The 21,518-nt window shown below is 50.1% G+C and overlaps 1 protein-coding gene across 2 annotated transcripts in view; it reads right to left on the minus strand.

Annotated features, from left to right (window-relative positions):
• The window catches only part of NR1I3 (nuclear receptor subfamily 1 group I member 3), a 994,139-nt gene that overhangs the window by 323,034 nt on the left and 649,587 nt on the right, over positions 1-21,518 (minus strand). For both annotated transcript variants that reach the window (XM_069604681.1, XM_069604680.1), the window contains exon 8: positions 17,387-17,492. In XM_069604681.1, coding sequence (XP_069460782.1) covers positions 17,387-17,492 — 106 coding nt within the window. The remainder of the gene's footprint in view (positions 1-17,386; positions 17,493-21,518) is intronic.

Here is a 21,518-nt window from a genome sequence, read left to right on the forward strand (position 1 = left end):
TCCTACAATTCACTAATATTATATTTACCCAATACAGCAATATTTGTGTCCAATTTACAAAGTGTCACCTTAAAACTCTGACATTTTCCACCTTCTAGAATCATTTTTAACGCTTCTATACACTTTTTGCATCTATTTCAACTGGTTTTGCATCCATAGACGTCTATGAACATTTGACTTAATTGCGGACCTTCCAGACAGTGCCACGTGACAATACGCTGGCGCGCGGCATGATGACGTGTCCAAGAACCCGTCCACACTTCACGATAAGATCTGTGCTTTGCGGACAGTTCGGAAATACATTTTCTACTGATCTAGGAACTTTCAACTTCAAATTTTCCCTTGCACAGCTCCTACACCATTTCCTTAATCATTATCCATTAACAATCTACTACACAGTACATACTTTTAGCAAAACTGCTATTTATCGTAAAATGGCATCAGCTAATGCCATCCCTCCTCCCCAAGAGCCACCACCACTGCTGTAATCAAGGAGCATGAGAAACACTGCCCCCTACCATAGAAAGAACACACACGCAACATTTTCCCCTGTCCACAGCAAGGGTGGATAACAAGGTCTCGGGACCATTATCCTGCAGAGTCCCTGTGTAGGAAGGAAAATCCTTTCCAAGTTGGCCACCATGTAAAGGGAAGGTGGGGTTCCATACAGGGCCCCTCTTCGCTTTCCATGGCAGCTTGCATAAGGCGAAAAGAGAACCCTATGACCATATTACCACAAGCACATTTTTCTTCCCTTTCAAACCTATCCCAATTTCGAATAACTTTACCACAAAGCCAGTCACAGGTGGATATGGCCACTTTAACCCCATGTGTTGTCCCTCATGGTCATGGCCAGTAGCCAGATTGTCCGGATCATGACCTTATTCCATGACCCATACAATCTGGCCACTGCCCATGGCCGCAGGCTGCACCTCAGTCACCAAAGGTATATCACTATTTCTTTACCTACATTATGACACCTGTCAAAAAATTAAACACAGGCACATTTGCAAAACCATGCTTTCAGGTCCTTGCCAATGCACCTTACACAAGTTTGCTGAAAATCCACCCACATTTTGTTTTTCAAAAGTGTCAAATGTAGGCACATACAATTGTCATATAACCTAGCCCCCACTTGACAAAATCCATTCAGACTTTACGAAAACATTTATTTCTAGATCTATAATATTTTTGCAAACCTTTTTGTAGATTCGTCACATGGCACCACATTTATAAGCCTTTACAATATTTCTGGCCCCCACCCATCTATTATTTTGCCCCCTCTTGACAAAATCCTACCAAACTTTGCCAAAACATTTATATCTAGATCTATAATCTTTTTGCAAATCTTTGTGTAGATGTGTCAAATGGCACCACATTTGTAAGCCTTTACAATATTTACAGACCCCCCTCTAAGTTTGCCCCCTCATGACAAAATCCCACCAAACTTTGCAAAAAGCATTTATATCTAGATCTATTATCAGTTTGCCAAATTAAGTGTAGATTTGTCAAATGGCACCTCATGTGTAAGCCTTTACATTATTTTGGAACCCCCCTCTAATTTTGCCCCCTCTTGACAGAATCCCACAAAACCTTGCAAGCTCATTTGAAATTAGGTCAGGAACATGACTGCAAAACATCATGCAGTTTCATTAAGTGGCGCCAAAGTTATAAGCCATCCAATAACTGCTTTTCACCAACCCTGTAATGCAGAGGTGTCCGCGAACTTCACAGGACTGTTTGCGAACCTCCGAACTGTTCGCAGACCTTTACGGCGAAAAACACCATGGGGCCGATTCATGGAACAAACGTGCGCCGAAAATCTTCGCGCAAGCAGGCGCAAGCGGAAAAAAACAAGCGCACACGTGCGATTCATGGAAGTCCCTGCGCGTGCACACCCCGGGATGTGCGCCAAACCCGTGCATGGCGCACAAGTCATTGCAACATCCCACACAGTGAAAGTGCACAACCTCGGCGCATACATCAGAAAGTGGGCGGGACAGGGGGCGTAACGCACGGAATGGGGAACAGCGCGCGAAAATAAGGGCGTAACTGGGGATTTACTGCAGGGAAGCAGACGGAACGCCCACACGCACTCGAACCACACGTATTCATGTAATCGAATAGGGCAAAGCCACGCACAGCCAAAGACACGCACAAGCCGAAACACGTCCGCCACACGAAGGCAGGCGGTAGCGTCTCTGCGCATTACAAAAGTGACAACATACAGCAATTGGGCCAGTGCGAGCGGGCTATGTGTATTTCAGGGGTTCGCGTGAACTTATTCACACGATCGGGCCTGGGGGAGCGGGCTACGTGTATTTCAGGGGTTTGCGTGAAGTTTCTCACGCGATCGGGCCTGGGGGAGCGGGCTACGTGTATTTCAGGGGTTCGCGTGAAGTTTCTCACACGATCGGGCCTGGGGGAGCGGGCTACGTGTATATCAGGGGTTCGCGTGAAGTTTCTCACGCGATAGGGCCTGGGGGAGCGGGCTACGTGTATATCAGGGGTTCGCGTGAACTTTTTCACGCGATCGGGCCTGGGGGAGCGGGCTACGTGTATTTCAGGGGTTCGCGTGAAGTTTCCAACGCGATCGGGCCTGGGGGAGCGGACTACGTGTATATCAGGGGTTCGCGTGAAGTTTCTCACGCGATCGGGCCTGGGGGAGCGGGCTACGTGTATATCAGGGGTTCGCGTGAAGTTTCTCAGGCGATCGGGCCTGGGGGAGCGGGCTACGTGTATTTCAGGGGTTCGCGTGAAGTTTCTCACGCGATCGGGCCTGGGGGAGCGGGCTATGTGTATTTCAGGGGTTCGCGTGAAGTTTCTCACGCGATCGGGCCTGGGGGAGCGGGCTATGTGTATTTCAGGGGTTCGCGTGAAGTTTCTCACGCGATCGAGCCTGCGGGAGCGGGGTACCACTCACAGTCTGCCTTGTGTGTAGAAGAACGCGTAGCCAACACCCGCTGTGAAGTAATAGCGTGTGAACCCCAACTGATGGAAAACACACGCACCGCATGAAAAGCAGGTACAGAGCAGTGTAAAGGCACGCGGGATCTCCAAGCCCTGCCAGGGCAACGCCCGTGCGCAAAACGTCACAGACGCGCTTTCGCTGTAAGGGCCTTTGGTCCAATGAAATCGCGTACGCGTGCTGACGCGCTTACGCGCTAAGGGCCTTTCCTCGATTTTCACGCTGACGTGCAGGATTTTCACGTGCCAAATCACTCCGTATCAAGCTGGCCACGCGAAAACACACGGAAGACCACGCTCCTGCCCAGAAGGCCGAACTACTGCCCCCCAGAGCCCCGAGCACGCTCCCACCTGCCATCTGCTGCTGCCTGACTGCCTGCTGCCCATGTGCACTGCCATTTGCTGCCTGCACATCAGCCAGGGGTGCTGTTGCTGTGACCACCCCTGCTGGAACCGAAGACTCCCGACCGGGATTCCATCGCTCCACAGCCCAGCCCCAGGACCCAGTTGCCCACCCACTCCTGCCTCTGGGGTTGTCATGTCGGGGCAAACACCATCTGTGACCACTGACAACCCCCGGCCAGAGAGGCAGAGGGGCACCAGCTTCAGTGCCACCGAAGTTGGTGTCCTGGTGGAGCAAGTCCTGGGGCAGTATGATGCCCTCTTCGGAAGTTCCCGCGCCGACAAGGAAGGACGGACTCGGATCTGGACTGACATCGTGACTGCCATCAACGCGGAGGGGGTGGCAGTCCGCGACTTACAACATGTCAGGAAGCGCTGGGAGGACTTCAGGTCCAGGACCCTGAACAAGGCCCGGCGCCTCTTGAGGGCAGCGGATGCCAAGGGGCGCCGGGGCCACTTGTCGGAAGAACAGATGAGGGTCCTGGAACGCATATCCCCAGCGCTCCACGTCCAGGTCCTTGAGAAGCAGACCCGTCTGGAGTCGAGCGGTGAGTGTACATGCATCTTGATTGTGAGCAGTGCGTGTGGTGATTATTCAGTAGTGTGCAGGTTGCACATCTGTTTGTATGGGGTCGAGTATGGGTGGGGGTGTACAGGGCCGTGGGGCTGACACATGCGAGGGCTGTAATGTGTGAGACATGGATGGTGCTTGTGTGTGTAGGCTTGAATGCCAAATGCAGTTATGTGGGCACACATGTTTGGATGAATGTGTATGTAAGTAGACATGTCCGTGATGTCACGCATGTATGTTGTTTTCGGCTGCATGTATCAGCACTGTGTACATGTGCATGTGTGTGTATTTGACAAGGGTGCAACAGTGATGCAACATGGATGCATGTGACAGCGGTATGTGGAAGCCTGATTGGCAGATGTGACATGGATGCCCGTCTGAACAGTGCGACACTTGGCAGAGGTGTACACATGCATGCAAGTGTGGTGGTGTGTGTACATGTGTGGTGCACTTCCTGTGTTGCATGTGATGTCTGGCTCACCTTTGGCTGCTCATGCTGTTGTATGTGTATGGATGGTGGTGGCAGTTGCGATATGGCTGTGGTATGGCTCATGTGTGCGAGTTGTGATGACGTGTGTTGGGGATTGTGATGACATGTCTGAGGTTTGCCAATGCCACTCATGTACAACTGTCATGTGTTTATGTGTCCATTGTACAGTGCCCTGATGCCTGTGTTTGTTCTGACTTGAGTGTCGTGTAGACCGATGAGACCTCCGTCCCCAAGTGACGCACAGGGGAACAAAATAGAAACCCGCTGTGCGACCCTTGAGGCCACAGGTGAGAGATGTCTTCCCAGATCCACGGAGCCTCTGGAACACCGATGCTGCTGTCAAGAAGGAAGGAGGTTAAGCACCAGGCAATCACAATACAGGCAGGTAAACAAAAGAATCTAAAGTGTCTTACCTATCTGGTGTAAGGGAGACCCAGGTAACCTAGTAGGGAGGTTCGAGGCTCATTAGATGCGGCGGTCCCTGGAATGGTAGAACCGCAGGTTAGCATGGATGAAGAGTAGCCACCTGTGGGAGTCAGGGCTTGACTTGAATCCCCAGTAGGGAAAAGGCGTAGAAGATCAGCAAGGTACCAAGGGATGATCCAAAGACAAGTCGAGGTGCAGTCCAAATATCCGGCAACAGGTAAACAGTTCCAAGCAAAAGTACCAAGGGGTGTCCGAGGGAGTCCGAGATAGAGTTCCGAGATCAAGGTAACAAGGAGCAAGTTGTAACGCCAAACAGTGTCCGAAGCCAGCTGAGAAGCAATGAGCGTTCTGTCTCTCAGACCTTTATACTGTTCGCCCCTGGGTCATGTGACTTCTCTGGATCATGTGACGTCCACCAAGATCACATGGGGAACGCCATAGCGTATCACGTGACCGGCGTGAAGACGTAAGGCCGCCCTTTCTGCTATACGTTCTCCAAGGCAGTTGCCAATGCAGAAAGGGTTGCAATCGAGCCCGTACATTGGTACGGAGTTTTCGGTTCTGTGGTTTCACCGAATCACTTGAGCCTCGAAACTTGGGAGGAGATGTTGGGGGAATGTGAGCAGTGTTCTGATGTGTCGTGGCCTGGTGTGCAGAGGATCGCCTAACATAGCCCCCCCCCAACGGCCCACGACCCCGTGGGCAGGACGGATGATCCCTATGGAAGCGGGCTACCAACCGCGGGGCGTTCAAATCAGATGCGGAAACCCACGAACGCTCCTCCGGGCCGTAACCCGTCCAATCCACCAGATACTGGAGCCTACCCCTAAACCATCTAGAACCCAAAATGGCCGACACCTCAAAAACATCAGGAGAGGACAAGGACACCGGCGCAACAGGGGTACGAAGACGGACTGAGTCAGGACAGGGTTTGAGGAGGGAGACATGAAACACAGGATGGATACGCCAAGAGCTGGGGAGTACTAGACGGAAAGCCACCGGATTAACAACCTGTGAGATCACATACGGCCCGACAAAGCGAGGCAGCAATTTCCGGCAACCCACTAGGCGAAGATGTCGGGAAGATAACCAGACCCTAGAACCCACCACCAGAGGGGGAGCAGCACGACGTTTGCCATCCACACGGGCCTTCATAGAGGCCTTTGCTTCAGTGAGATGAACCACTGTACTCGCATGAATAGCAGAAAGATCCCTAATACATGTCGTGGCCGCAGGATTCGAAGAACCAGAGGCATCAGGGACCGGCAAAACCTTGGGATGTTGACCATAGAGGGCGTAAAAAGGAGAATAACCAGTAGCTGAATGAGCCGCATTGTTATACGCGAACTCCGCAAGCCGCAAAACGGCCAACCAAGAGGACTGATGTTGCAATATGAGGCAACGAAGGTACTGTTCCATCGATTGATTCGTCCTTTCGGTCTGACCATCGGTCTCCGGATGATAGGCCGAAGAATACCTCGTATCAATGCCCAATAGTTTCGTCAAGGATCTCCAAAACCGAGAGGTGAACTGTGAACCTCGATCGGAAACAATGACCGAAGGGAGTCCGAATAGCATAAACACATGTTCAAAAAACAAGTCCGCCAAGACAGGGGCCGAAGGGATACCCTTGCAAGGAACAAAACGGGCCATTTTTGTGAACGTGTCCACCACTACCCAGATGGTATCGAAGCCTTTCGACTTGGGGAGATCGGTAACGAAATCCATTGTCAATGTATGCCAGGGCCTGGGAGGTACCGGAAGCGGAAGCAACAACCCAACCGGTCGACCCCTCTGATGTTTAGCCTGAGCACATACCGCACAAGATCTGACATAACACTCCACATCGCGCTTCATAGAAGGCCACCAACACCAACGCTTGAGAAGGTCTAAAGTGCGCTCTTGTCCGGGATGGGCATTAAAGGGAGCGTCATGAGACCACTCAAGGGCAAGATTACGTGTATCAGGTGTAGGAAGGAACAGGCGTTCATGTACGAAAGGTAAACCATCAGAATATACCGGATCCCATTCTCGTAACTGGTCAGAATGATCGCTAGTCCAGGATCGAACCGAGTCTATCAGTGACAATGAGGGAGTACAGAGACAAATCACATGACTCTTTTCGAGAACAGTGTCGGGGAATGTAGGCAATTGGACCCCCCCCGGGGAACGTGACAAGGCATCCGCCTTCCCATGTGCCGTTCCAGGACGGTGCATAATACGGAAGTCAAAGGAGGAAAAGAAAAGATGCCATCGGACCTGTCTGCTATTAATGCATTTCAGGGAGGCCAAATCCTGTAGGTTCCGATGATCGGAGTATACTGTGACAGGATACTTAGCCCCCAGAAGATGATGACGCCAAACACGGAACGCGTCCATGACCGCCAAGAGTTCTTTTTCCGTAACGGTATAATGAGACTCAGTACTGGAAAACTTACGGGAGTGGAATGCCACTGGATGTAATTTGCCGGTATTAGGACACGTTTGTGACAGCACCGCCCCGAGGGCAAAGGAAGAGGCATCTGCCTCGACTATGAACGGAAGATCCGGATTGGGATGTTGGAGTACCGGTGCGGTAGTAAAGGCGGTTTTCAGAGTCTCAAAAGCCTCCTGCTGTTCTCTCTGCCACTGATATGGTACCCGAGGACTAGTCAGGGCCGTGAGTGGGGCTACAATCGTGGAAAAGGAAGAGATGAAACGCCTATAGAAGTTGGCGAATCCTAAAAAGGCCTGCAAGGACTTGAGTGTTTGAGGTACTGGCCAATCTAAGACTGCTTTGACCTTGGACTCGTTCATGGATAACGCCCCAGGGGTGATGTGGAAACCCAAAAACTCAACAGAGGTCTTATGGAACTGACATTTCTCAGGTTTGGCAAATAAGGAATGTTTGCTTAAACGGGTTAATACTTCTCGGACGTGTTTTACATGGTCATCCAGATCACGAGAGAAGATCAGGATGTCGTCCAAATACACAACCATGTACACATCCAGAATATCCCTGAAAATGTCATTCATGAATCGTTGGAACGTGGCCGGGGCGTTACATAAGCCAAAGGGCATGACAAGATATTCGTACAATCCGTAACGAGTACAGAAAGCAGTTTTCCACTCGTCTCCCTCGCGGACGCGTACCAAATTGTATGCGCCGCGTAGATCAAGTTTGGTAAAAATGGAAGCATGTGTTAAATGATCTAAGAGTGGAGTGATTAACGGGATGGGATATCTATCCTTCTTGGTGATCGCGTTAAGACGCCGATAATCCACACAAGGACGTAAATCCCCCTCCTTCTTGGGTACAAAAAAGATAGGACTTGCCGCTGGTGAAGTGGAGGGGCGGATGTGTCCTAAACGCAGGGCGTTCTGTACATATTCTTTTAACACCAGTTCCTCCGAAGGAGACAGAGAGTAGATCCTGCCCGAAGGAACGGTGGAATTAGGAAGCAATTCGATTGGGCAGTCATAAGGTCTATGTGGAGGAAGTACCTCAGACGAGCCTCGATCGAAAACTGATTCGAAAGCCAGATATTCTGGCGGGATCCCAGACACCAACCCCCCAACAGTATGGGACTGTATGACTTCTGGATCGTCAACCGTCAGTGTGAGTTGTGCTAGGGCTCCCAAGACCCGAGAGGGTGTGTCAGGGGCTTGATGGATCGGGAGACAATAATTCTGACAAATATCGGACTCAAAGAGTACAGTGCCTGCTTGCCAATTGATCAATGGATTATGTTCACGTAACCAGGGAATCCCTAGTATGATACCGAATTGAGGTGCGGTAATCAAATCAAAACTTAAGGTTTCTGTGTGTATGTCCTGTATGTTCAACAAGAGGGGTGCAGTTTGATGTCTAACAGGACCAGAAATCAATGCGGAGCCGTCTACGGCTTGGACAGGTTCCGGTCGTGTTTTTACCACTAAAGGTAGATTGAGGGAATGGGCCAAATCAATATCTATGTAATTACCAGTGGCACCAGAATCAATAATGATATTGACTGCATGTAGAAGGCCAGTAGAGGGACATAGAGTAGCCTTTACGGAGATAGGTTGAACACGAGCAAAGGTAAGAGGGGTTCCCGGAGAAGATGATGGGACACTCGACCTGGTCTCCGGTTCTAAGGTCGAGCCATCCGAAAAACCTGACTCTTCTTGGGACGTCGAGGACACTCTTTCACGAAATGTCCAGTGGTGCCACAGTAAAAGCACGCATTATCAACCCTTCTTCGTTCCCTCTCAGATGTTGTAATAGGACTGCGTACCCCTCCCACTTGCATAGGTTCTTCAGTAACGGAAACGGGAGTATTAACAAGAGGAGGAGAGGAGGAGGCCCCCGATTCAGCTCTATGCTCCGCTCGGCGTGCATCTACCTGCAGGACGAGATCAACCATTTCCTGGTACTGAGTAGGCATAGAAGGGATCACTGCTAAAGCGTCTTTCATGGTGTTACTCAACCCCCTATAAAAGACCACCGCCCGCTTATTTTCTGGCCATGATGTTTCCGCAACTAGCTGATTAAACCTGGTGATGTAATCTATCAGCGTTCTTTTGCCCTGAGTCAATTCCAACAACTCCAAATCCCTAGACTGTGCCTTGTGTCGAGTATCGAATACTCGGGACATTTCTAGGACCAACAAATCAAAGTCATAAAGAACCGGGCTATTGTTTTCTAACAGGGGATTAGCCCAAGCGGCAGCTGTTCCAGCTAAATGGGAAAGGGCGAAGGCGGCCTTAGCAGTGGACGTGGGAAAAGCCAAAGGCCTGCATAAGAAATGTAACTTGCACTGGTTAACAAAGGTTCTGAATGTCTTGGGATCACCCTGGTAACGTTCAGGAGCAGCCAGGGGGGAAGGAGTTGGGAGGACTATTGGAGTAGGGACTGGCGGTGTAGGGGAGGAGCTGCCCTCTCCAAACTCTGGGTCTGCAGGAAGGGAATGCTGAACGCTCTGTATGGTATCCAGCCTTTGGTGGATCACTGTGTTTGCGGCGGCCATATCTGCCCTTAGTATTGTAATTGCCTGAACTAGAGCAGTTATGGGTTCGTCCGTGGATCCCTGCATCGTCTACCACGACTATACGGCTTCTCAGTCTGTTCTGACTTGAATGTCGTGTAGACCGATGAGACCTCCGTCCCCAAGTGACGCACAGGGGAACAAAATAGAAACCCGCTGTGCGACCCTTGAGGCCACAGGTGAGAGATGTCTTCCCAGATCCACGGAGCCTCTGGAACACCGATGCTGCTGTCAAGAAGGAAGGAGGTTAAGCACCAGGCAATCACAATACAGGCAGGTAAACAAAAGAATCTAAAGTGTCTTACCTATCTGGTGTAAGGGAGACCCAGGTAACCTAGTAGGGAGGTTCGAGGCTCATTAGATGCGGCGGTCCCTGGAATGGTAGAACCGCAGGTTAGCGTGGATGAAGAGTAGCCACCTGTGGGAGTCAGGGCTTGACTTGAATCCCCAGTAGGGAAAAGGCGTAGAAGATCAGCAAGGTACCAAGGGATGATCCAAAGACAAGTCGAGGTGCAGTCCAAATATCCGGCAACAGGTAAACAGTTCCAAGCAAAAGTACCAAGGGGTGTCCGAGGGAGTCCGAGATAGAGTTCCGAGATCAAGGTAACAAGGAGCAAGTTGTAACGCCAAACAGTGTCCGAAGCCAGCTGAGAAGCAATGAGCGTTCTGTCTCTCAGACCTTTATACTGTTCGCCCCTGGGTCATGTGACTTCTCTGGATCATGTGACGTCCACCAAGATCACATGGGGAACGCCATAGCGTATCACGTGACCGGCGTGAAGACGTAAGGCCGCCCTTTCTGCTATACGTTCTCCAAGGCAGTTGCCAATGCAGAAAGGGTTGCAATCGAGCCCGTACATTGGTACGGAGTTTTTGGTTCTGTGGTTTCACCGAATCACTTGAGCCTCGAAACTTGGGAGGAGATGTTGGGGGAATGTGAGCAGTGTTCTGATGTGTCGTGGCCTGGTGTGCAGAGGATCGCCTAACAGTGTTTTGTTTCTCCCTGTCTGCAGCGTCAACTGATGAAGAGGGCGGAGAAGGTGCTGTGGAGCACAGCGGCGGGGATCCCACCGCCAGCCGGAGACGCAAGGCCCGGCTCCGCTCCCAGGTTGTCATCTCGTCGAGGAGTGAGGAGTCCGGTGCCGCGTCCCAGCCTGCAGCTGCCGGGGGGAGGTCCAAGAGGCGGAGGTTGGAGTTGGACTCCTCGGCAGCAGAAGGGGCAGCTGGGACCCCACAGGGCCCAACAGGGGAAGATGGCACGGAGTCATCCAGGTTGGTGGGGGGTTTGGTGGAGGAGGAGGCCGTGCAAGCACCAGAGACGGGGTCTGGAGGTGGGTATCCCACTGGTGCTAGTGGTGCAGTGCAGGACCAGGGACAGGAGGCAGCCCAGGCCGCCGCGGAGGTGCCTGTGTCCAATCCTGTCCCCGATCCTGTCCCTGCATCATCTTGCACCAGCAACCCGTTTTCAGGCAGGGGATGAGCTCACGTCAACTGGCCTTCCTCTGCCTGCGGACGTGGCTATCCAGGTCCGGGTTGAGCCTGTCCTGGCTGGTGTGGCGTTGCGTCAACGGGCCATGCGAGGTGACCTGCAGTCTTTTCATGGAGAGACTGCACGTCATCTCGAATGGCTCGTTGACCACGTCAGCCTGCTGGGACAGGTCACCCAGGCCGGATTCCTCCGTCTGATGGGGCTTGCTCCGACCCCCTCCTCAACTGGACCCCCTACGCGCCAGTCGTCCTCTGTGCCATCTTCCCACCCATCAGTCACCTGGGTGCCCTGTGGAGCTGCCTCTGACGGTGCGGCCAGGCTGGTGGAGGAGGCATCCCTGCCACAGTCGGGAGTCGGACGTCCAGCAGGGGTGGCCACATCTACGACAGCACCCCAGCCGGCGGAGGATGTGCAGGCAGCAGGAGGCAGTGCACGGGCAGAGGCACAGCAGCAGCAGCAACGTGGTGGGAGCCATGAAGGCTCGGGGCCTTCGACATCAGAGTGGCAGGCATCGGCCGGAGGGCAGGAGGACCCAGGACAGAGAGTGTCTTCCATGTGGCAGCGGTTGGGCCACGCCATAGATGCGGAGTGGCAGCGGGCGGAAGAGGCACGGCTCACAATGGTCAGGGCGGAGAACTCCATGCGGAGGGCCCTGAGGCGGGCCGAGTGCCTCAAGGCAATCCGCAGGGGTTTGGAGGTGGAGACGTCGACGGCCCTGCGGACCCTCGGGGCCATGGAGGAGGACCGCCTCCGGGACATTGAGGAGGAGTTTGATGATGCCCTGGCCCGGAACATCCACAAGTGAGCCGTGAAACTTGCCCGCTGCCCTTGTACATAGTTTCTAGGTAGTGTTAGGTTTCATTTTTGTTTTTATTTTATTTGGACCTTTCGGACATTGGCCACATTTTTGTATATAGTTTATTTTATTAGTGTAGTTAGATAGGTTTCCTTTATTTTGTTGGGATAATGGACCCTGGATTGTTCCCATGTATATAGTTGACAGTTGGATTGTATTTTTTTTTCTATTTTTAACCATGGAGCAATGGCTTTCTTTTTTATTTCCCATTGGATTTTGTTTTGTGGACATTGACTTTGGACATTACTTTGGATTTTTATTTTTGGTTTTGCTTTTTTTGACGGACATGCTTCTTTTCATTTTTTTACATTCACGTTTCTGTTTCTTCATTTTTTATTCTATTGATGTTTCCTTTAATACATATTATTTTTGGTGAACTTCAATGTGTGGTATCTCATTGGTTTCATGCATTTCATGATATGTGTTTTGAGATTCACTGACACCCATTGGGTGTATGTGAGGGAAATGTGTTTGTTTCGGAACTTGCAATTGGTGTTCTGTGATGTAATTGCAAATTATGAGTGGGTGGATGCAATACTCGGGTGGGTGTTTTGCATTTGGAGGCTGACCATAGGGACCAGGGATCTAGATTGTGATGACATGTTGGCTGGGGTACATGAGTTGCACATGGGTGGGGGCCTGCTGGCAGGTGCCCCACAGTGCTGGGGGGTGGGGGTGGTGGGGTACATGAGTTGGACATGGGTGGGGGCCTGCTGGCAGGTGCCCCACAGTGATGGGGGTGGTGGGGAACATGAGTTGGACATGGGTGGGGGCCTGCTGGCAGGTGCCACACAGTGCTGGGGGGTGGGGGTGGTGGGGTACATGAGTTGGACATGGGTGGGGGCCTGCTGGCAGGTGCCCCACAGTGCTGGTGGGTGGGGGTGGTGGGGAACATGAGTTGGACATGGGTGGGGGCCTGCTGGCAGGTGCCCCACAGTGCTGGGGGGTGGGGGTGGTGGGAGACATGGGTGGGGGCCTGTGGAGGGTGCCCCTGGTGGCTGGGGGTGCAGGGGACATGCGTTGGTGGGCAGTAGTGCAAGTTGACATGTGGGTTTGCTGGGGGGCATGGCCATGGTGGATGGGGTGCCTGCAGGACATGTGCAGGGTAGGCCCCTGTGGTGTGGGCCACCTGCAGGGGCCGTGGAGGGTGTAGAGGGAACACCTGGGAGGGCCCACACGTGCAATTCACGTGTGGAACTTCCCGCGCACCCCTGGAATACACGTACCCTGCTGATTTCGCGTGTGTAACTTCCCCTGCACCCTGAAATACACGTACCCTGCTGATATCGCGTGTGGAACTTCACGCGCACCCCGGAATACACGTACCCTGATGGAATCGCGTGTGGAACTTCCCGCGCACCCCTAAGATACGCGTACCCTGCTCGCACGGGCCCAATCGCGTGTGGAAATTCCTGCGCACCCCTGAAATACACGTACCCTGCTGAAATCGCGTGTGTAACTTCCCCTGCACCCTGAAATACACGTACCCTGATGGAATCGCGTGTGGAACTTCCCGCGCACCCCTGGAATACACGTACCCTGCTGAAATCGCGTGCGTAACTTCCCCTGCACCCTGAAATACACGTACCCTGATGGAATCGCGTGTGGAACTTCCCGCGCACCCCTGGAATACACGTACCCTGCTGATTTCGCGTGTGGAACTTCCCGCGCACGCCGGAATACACGTACCCTGCTGATTTCGCGTGTGGAACTTCAGGCGCACCCCGGAATACACGTACCCTGCTGATTTCGAGTGTGGAACTTCACGCGCACCCCGGAATACACGTACCCTGCTGATTTCGCGTGTGAAACTTCCCCCGCACCCCGAAATACACGTACCCTGCTGATTTTGCGTGTGAAACTTCCCCTGCACCCTGAAATACACGTACCCTGCTGATATCGCGTGTGGAACTTCACGCACACCCCGAAATACACATACCCTGATGGAATCGCGTGTGGAACTTCCCCCGCACCCCTGAGATACGCGTACCCTGCTCGCACGGGCCCAATCGCGTGTGGAAATTCCCGCGCACCCCTGAAATACACGTACCATGATGAAATCGCGTGTGGAACTTCCCACGCACCCCTGAAATACGCGTACCCTGCTCGCACGGGGCCAATCGCGTGAGGTACTTCCCGCGCACCCCAGTGATACACGTAGCCCGCTTGCTGTGCTGGTCCAGGGTTAGCGCAGGCCTTTGTGCTGGATTGGGTATATTGATGGCTTTTCCCTGCGCGAGAGGCGTTCTTGGGGGCGTAACTGGCGCTGCTGCAGGGTCGCTGCGCCACTGTGCGCCACGGCTGGTTTTGGTGGCTGGAATCCATGAATACGCTGTGCGCGGAAATGGATTTTAGCGCACGCGGCTGGCGCAGGGATTTGCACACGCACACTGTGCGCCAGCCGCGTGCGCCACTTGTGCGCTGAATTCTATGAATTCCCCCCCATTTGTTTTGCCTCTTGCAGCCATATCCCATCACATCCTTATCACCCTCACCTCCCCAGAGATTATTTGATAAGTTTGACAAGAGCAATGTTGTGTTTTTAAATATGTTTTTACCGCGATGTCCGCGGACAGCAGCCAAAGTCCGGGAATCCAAGATGGCAGGCGTTTCCAAAAATCTGACGCACTTCATGCTTTTCACCAGCCAATCAGTGGGCGCGTCCGATGTCCGCGGATATCACGTTGCCTTCTGAACCAATCAGAGTCCGGTCCACGGACCGAACAGGGAAATGAGTCAGCGGACCGGACCCAGATATCACTAAATCTTTTGGACTTACTTTTTGTTCGTTTTAAAAAACACTGGACAGATTTCCACCAAATTTACAAAAGCATGCTTTCGGGACCAAGCCTCCGCTCCTGCTGCAAATTTGGTGAACATCCGTCCAGCGGTTTGGTCTGTAGGCATGAGCAACGTTTTTCTCCATTCATTCTATTGAAAAAAAATAATTGGGACTCCCCTATAAGTTTGCCCCCCCTGGACGAAACCTCACCAAACTTTGCAAAATAATTTAGAGCAGGCCATATCCTTTTGTAAAATTTGGTGATGATTCGTCCACGGGGAGCAAAGTTATAAGCCGCCCAAAAAGTGGTCTTTCTATGGGTTTAGCAACTTAACCATAACTACACGCCGCTACCGCGGACCGTGTAATATATTATAGTGCAGCGGTTGCCGCACTTTAGTTAAGGTGTATAGCAAGTTCTGTAGGAAACCTGAACATTGAATTGTTAATAACTCTTTACTTGCAGGACAGATCTGGCTGATATTTTATAAACAAAAAATGTGTTGCACCCCTCTAACTCCCAACCCCCAGAATGGACATTTTGGCAAAGATTTGTTAAGAAATTAAAAAGCTATTAAGAAAGCAAAAAACCTGCTGTTTTCGGCCTACTCCCATTCATTTGCCCTAGAGAAAAAGACCACATTTATGTGCAGCGCAAAGCAAAAACCACTGGACGGATTTGGACTATGTATGAATAAACTTGTTAAAATATTTGACAGAGAAGGGGCTGCCCCCTTCACCCAAAATTATGTCCCATAATGCATCAGCAAGGCTTTTCATATGAAAACGCGTCCTCTTATTTTAGCTTGATGTGAGAGATAACCGTGGTTATAACTTCCGTTAGCAAAGAAAGTCATCTTGTGGATGAAAAAGGCTGAAATGGCAGGCTAGCGGCGGGTAGGAGGGAAGAGGATCCCATGTGAAATTGCAGAGTTGAGGGTTGTCAGGGGACAGAGTTACAGTTCCAACATTTTTGCATAACCTGCGTTTTTCCAGGGGATAACCGTGGTTATAACTGCGGCTACAACAAAAGACGCGAGCGAAAAGGAAAGTGCGTCACAGGAAACAAAGAGTGATGGGGTATCGGGAGAAGGCTAGGGAGGGAAAAAGCACCTGAGGGCAGTGAGGGGACCATGGGAAGAGTAGAGTTTTTGTATAACCCCGGTTATACCTGGGGATAACCCAGGAATGGCATAAGCGCAGGCATAGAAAATAATTATAAAAAAAAGGACATTTTACAGCTACTGCCGGGATGGGAAAAGAATTAAAAAAATAACAAAAGTGGCTGTGGCAGAAGGTCATGGCTAGTGGGCCCTAAAGAAACCTATAGGTGAATAAGGTACTGGGGGCAGGGCCAAAGGCCATGTATAGTGACTTTGAATAAACTATGGTATAACAAAACCTTTGAAATTCACAGAAAAAACATTAGTTAAGGGACAGTTAAGGTGATCAGATTTAACACAACAAAATTGAAATTCAGCTGATATGGGAAGCGATGATCATCTTAACTAATGAGCACATACGTAACAGATGATATTCACAATGATAAACAAAGTTAGAGGCTGGCAGGATAACTCAGTGGGTTGAGCGCTCACTGCTGCGATTTCTGTGTGAACACATCATTAGTTTACAGGAGTCATCAATGGGGGGACGCCGAGTTAAGATGTTCATCACTAAATTTCAAGAGTTTTGTTGCCCTGAGCAACCCCAAATGCAAATGGAGCATCAGTACTGGGATGAGAGACCCATCATGTGGTTTCCTTACTGAAAGTTTATGTGCTTCTTTCCCCAAAGTAATGATGCTCTCTGTATATAGTCCTTGTTAGGTACTAGTGCTTGCTCCTATTGCTCATAGTTCCTCTCTTTATAGCCATAACTTGTGATGCTACAAGCTTCATGTAACACACACACACACAGAGTGGTTTCCCATGACCTGGGCCAGTGCAGCTAGCTCCACAAAGCTGCTCCCAAAGTGATGCTTTCTATAACCACCACCTAGATGTCTTGCCTCTCTCTCAATGCTCTCCATAACCAGGTTTACACCAACTCCCGAATACCTATTAGCTGTTCTGCCAGTGTTGCTATTGTCGTTTTTAGGAAACATCTGAAAACAATCTTGTTTAAATAGAATACATCTTTCTCTTTTCCTGAACTGTTGCTTCTAGCAAATCTTTTTGCGCCCAGATGCCTGCGGGTTCCAGCGCATTATAAGAAGATAAATACATAAATACATATGATCCTTGAGCCGTTTTCCTCTTTTCAATTTCGTGAATATTCTTCCCTTTTTTTTAAAAAAAGTCTTCTTGTGGTTACCAATGTTATTCAATCAGACCCAGGGATATGCACAGTTTGTCAGTCCGACGCCAGATCTTGATTGCTGTGGTCTTTATAACTTACCTGCCCTCTGGAAGGGGATGTCTTTGCTGAATGTAGCACTGCAGGGTGAGCGCCATCCTTTCATGGATCTGGTCAATTATGTCTCTTTGTAAAACACCAGGCCGGTCTACGATAATGCAAAAAAAGACCTTATGTTATATGGACCCATATAGGTAGAGGTTTCATTCAATTTTAGATTCAGTGGTTTTGTGGAGGGCATTACAGGCATAGGTTATGCCTATACTACCACAGCTATTTATGTTACTTATGGATGCAAATGCAATGTTTACCTGCTGTGCCTCGGTGCAGCATTTCACCCAGCATTATGCCCTTCCACATTATAATCTTAGTGCACATACGAACAAAGCATCATGATACGATACAGGCCGCATGGACACCCCACAGTGTCACCCCATCATTATCCAGGCAGATCCTCGGGATCTAATGTCGTTTTCCCTATCAATATTCCACCACGCCCCAATTGCGGATGTGCGTTTTGGGTTCTTGCACCGGGCCCATAGAATCCTTTGGCCATAAAATACACCATTCTGGCAATCCGCCATGAACACATAATATGGCTGACTCAACCGCCTACCAGGCCCTATGCCACTTACATACACACCTCTTCAACTTCCATGTTTAAACAAACATTCACAGACACCCCGGGGGCCTACATTATAATGGATAGAGTCTACAGTGCTGGAAATGGAAATGATCAACTGTGGAATCCCACCAGGCGGGGACAGGGAGGCGGAGGGAGGCGTTTGGGCGGTCAGGGGTTCTAAGTTAGGGGGAGGGAGAACACCCCCGCAGCCCCCCATAAATAAAGGTTTACATTTCAGGGGATGGTTCAATCAATTATTACAGGAGGCACGTTTCCTATAATGTTGCAAGCAAATTAGTAAAATCCTGACAGGACTATTCGGAAATGATCGGACCAGACATTTCAGTAGTCTAGTGGCTAAATGACTCGACTTCAGTCCACCCGGCACACGTTCCCCGATCCGAGATCCGGGGAGCCATTTTTTGCTGGATCTACGAAAATCCGTCCCAATGACCAGCAATGAACAGATCGGAAAGCAGCGAGTTGTTAAAAGCTGCTGATTATCATGGGAGTGGCAGCCAGAGGGGAGCTGATTCACTAAATGGTCACAAAAAAGCTGTTTGTCAACAAGGTGCTAAAGAGCCGTTATGCAGAGAAAACTGGCGCAAAAAGGCAATGAAGTGATAATGTTGCCCGATACTGGGTAGGGCGACCAGACATCCCGGTTTTGAAGGAACCGACACCGAATTAGACCCGCTGTCCCCCTCTGTCCCCCATCCTGAATTTTCTTTTGTTATTTTGTTTTATTTCTCCAGATACTTTTCAATTCTTGATGAGTATAGGTTTTGAGATAAGGCAAGGCAAGGTCCGATTGCCTTGCGAACAGCACCAGGATCCGCTGTTCGCAAGCCAATCGGACCTTCTCCAGCACACTCTAATTAAAAAAGACTAGCCCTAGCAGGCACCCAATCTAAAAACCTATATTCATCAAGAATTGAAAAGTATCTGGAGAAATAAAACCTTCCAATCATCATATAAGGACTTGAAGATTCATAACAGTATTTCTCCTGATGAACCACAGATAATAAAACACCTGTTGAGAGTTTATCAATTCACTGAAAGTAATAACTTAACTGCAATGATTGTATGGATTAATAATACAATTCATGAACCAACTTACTGAATGGAAGACCTGACTGTAATGATTATATGAAATAATACTACAATTCGTGAGAATACAAATACAATAACATGGACTCAAAATACTAGGGAAAAAAGTTTCGTAATTTTTTCTCACTGAGAGCGCACAGTACAGTACCAAACACAGAAAAAAACCCTCTGCATTGTCCACAATGCTTTCTGGAGCCTGGGTCCAAAATACCTTCGGCTATCCCTCCACAAATACCTCCCCTCTCGAGCTCTTCGCTCCTCTACCTCTAACTCCATCAGGGTGAGTCATTTTTCAAAGAAACTAGCTGGGGGTAGATCTCTGTCTTCGGCTGGAGAGTCCCTTTGGAATAGCCTGCCTGCCACTCTGAAACTTGTGGAAAACCATCTCTGGTTCCGGAAGCACCCCAAGACCTTCTTCTTTGCTTCTGCCTTCGCACCCCCTCTCCCCTACTGATCTGTTCTCTCTCGGCCTCATGCACCTAGCCTACCCTTTGTCTTCCGGGCACGGGTACCTGCTCACCCTGCCACCCTCCCGCACTGCCACTGGGCAACCCCTTGCACTGGGGTCTGTATCTGTACCCATACAGTCTATCCCCACCCTTTCTTCCTGCACTTATCAGGCGTACCCGGTCTGCTGCTTTAAACTCAGCACTTGCCACTTGCTGGCTGCACTACCACTGTTTGTTGTATTTTATTTGTTTATTATTATTTATCTGTTTTTCTCCTTTGCTCCGCACTTTCCACTTCTTCCCCCCTCCCATGCACTTTTCCCCTCTCACTCTCCCATGCATTTGTGCGTTCTCAAATTCACTCAGCCTATTAAAATCGTTGTTTTTGTTCTCCCTTGTTTACCCTCCCTTGTCTGGTCGCGCTCTGAAACACTTGTGTACGAGCGCGATATAAATAAAATATCAATCAATCAATCAACCCCTATATAATTCAAATTACTGTCGGAGAAACCACTGATACCATAATAACAATTATAGCTTTTTTGTTTTTAACATGCTTAGTGTTGCAGCCGAATAAGCAGTTTATGTGCAAGGAAAGTGCTGGAAATTGTATTTATTTCCTACTGAGTGAGAAGAGTGTAAAGGGGGTGTTTGAATGGGTTGGGGTGCTAGTCCTTTGGGGCCTGACCCGATTTTGTTCTTCAAAATCTGGTCGCCCTGATACTGGGAGAGGTTGGGGTTACAGCCTGATGTCACCAGCAAGCAATGGCAGCCTGTAACTTGCACAACGATCAGCTATATTTAACGTCCCACTTTAAAGAAGGTGTTGCTGTGCCCGAACACTGCCAACATTGGGGCAGCTGCTAAATCTCTTCCCCCTGCCCCGTGGCTCGGGCCCCATTTTAATTGAAAGGCCCTGACTCTGTTCCTGCTTCAGTGTTGCCCACAGCCCCATCGGTTCAGCTCCATAAATTTTCAAGTTTTGTCAATTTGCATTGCTCCACCCACCGCCCCAAAGGACACAAACCCCTGAGTGTTGTTATGAATCCTGCAGAGTCATCACTGATCCCTAGCCTAAAATCACCTCCTGTGCGGCCAGGGGAAGGCAGCCGCTACCTGATCCTAACCCTGGGAATAGTACTCTGAGGGTGGATCACATGGGAGGAGATGGCGGCCATGGGAATGTGGTGACTTCGAAGAGAAAGACATGGTAGTCTCATAATCATCATGAGGAGAAAACATTAATTACAAAGTCTTTAATGGCTTGTTGCCGTTACTTAAAACCATCAGAGTGTAAAAGTAGGGAAACTACTATTGAACATTATCTTGTGCATGCTTAATATTTACAAGCTGAGCATAAAGCATATTGTTGTGAAACTCCTGATGCCTTAAATAATGTTAATCTAAATACAACTGTTCATAAATCTGAACTAAAATCAGGGGTGAAATCAGGGGTGATGTGTTCCCTGTGCCCCGCGGTCAATCCGTGCAAGATTTGGGCCACTAGAAAAAATGGGCTAAATGCGAGATATTGCTCTCTAACACAGATGGGCTAGATGTGAGATATGGCTCATTAACATACATGGGCTAGATGCGAGATATGGCTCACTAACACACATGGGCTAGATGCGAGATTTGGCTCCCTAACACAGATGGTCCAATTGGCTTTAAAAGAGGGCAGATCATCGGAAGACTTTGCAAGGAGTAGCAAAAATAACTCATCATAGCACCCTAGCTGAAGGTAAGGTTTTCCTTACATCTTCTGCCAGTGGAGGAATGACAGGACCTCCAAGAGGGAAGCAAGATCCCGCCCCTAAACATCTCCCAGGGAACAGAGGGGGATACCGAATCCAAGGGACCCTCCAGCAGCTCAAGAACTGGTACCCAGCCAGCATACAGTGTGTCCTACTATGCCATGCAGCAATATTCCTAGATGGCAAGTGCCAGAGAGTCTCTGAACCAAACCAAGGACAAGGCCGGTGCCTGCAAC

The sequence above is a fragment of the Ambystoma mexicanum genome, chromosome 1p (genome assembly GCF_040938575.1).
Source record: "Ambystoma mexicanum isolate Mex_15411 chromosome 1p, UKY_AmexF1_1, whole genome shotgun sequence".
NCBI classification, from domain to species: Eukaryota; Metazoa; Chordata; class Amphibia; order Caudata; family Ambystomatidae; genus Ambystoma; species Ambystoma mexicanum.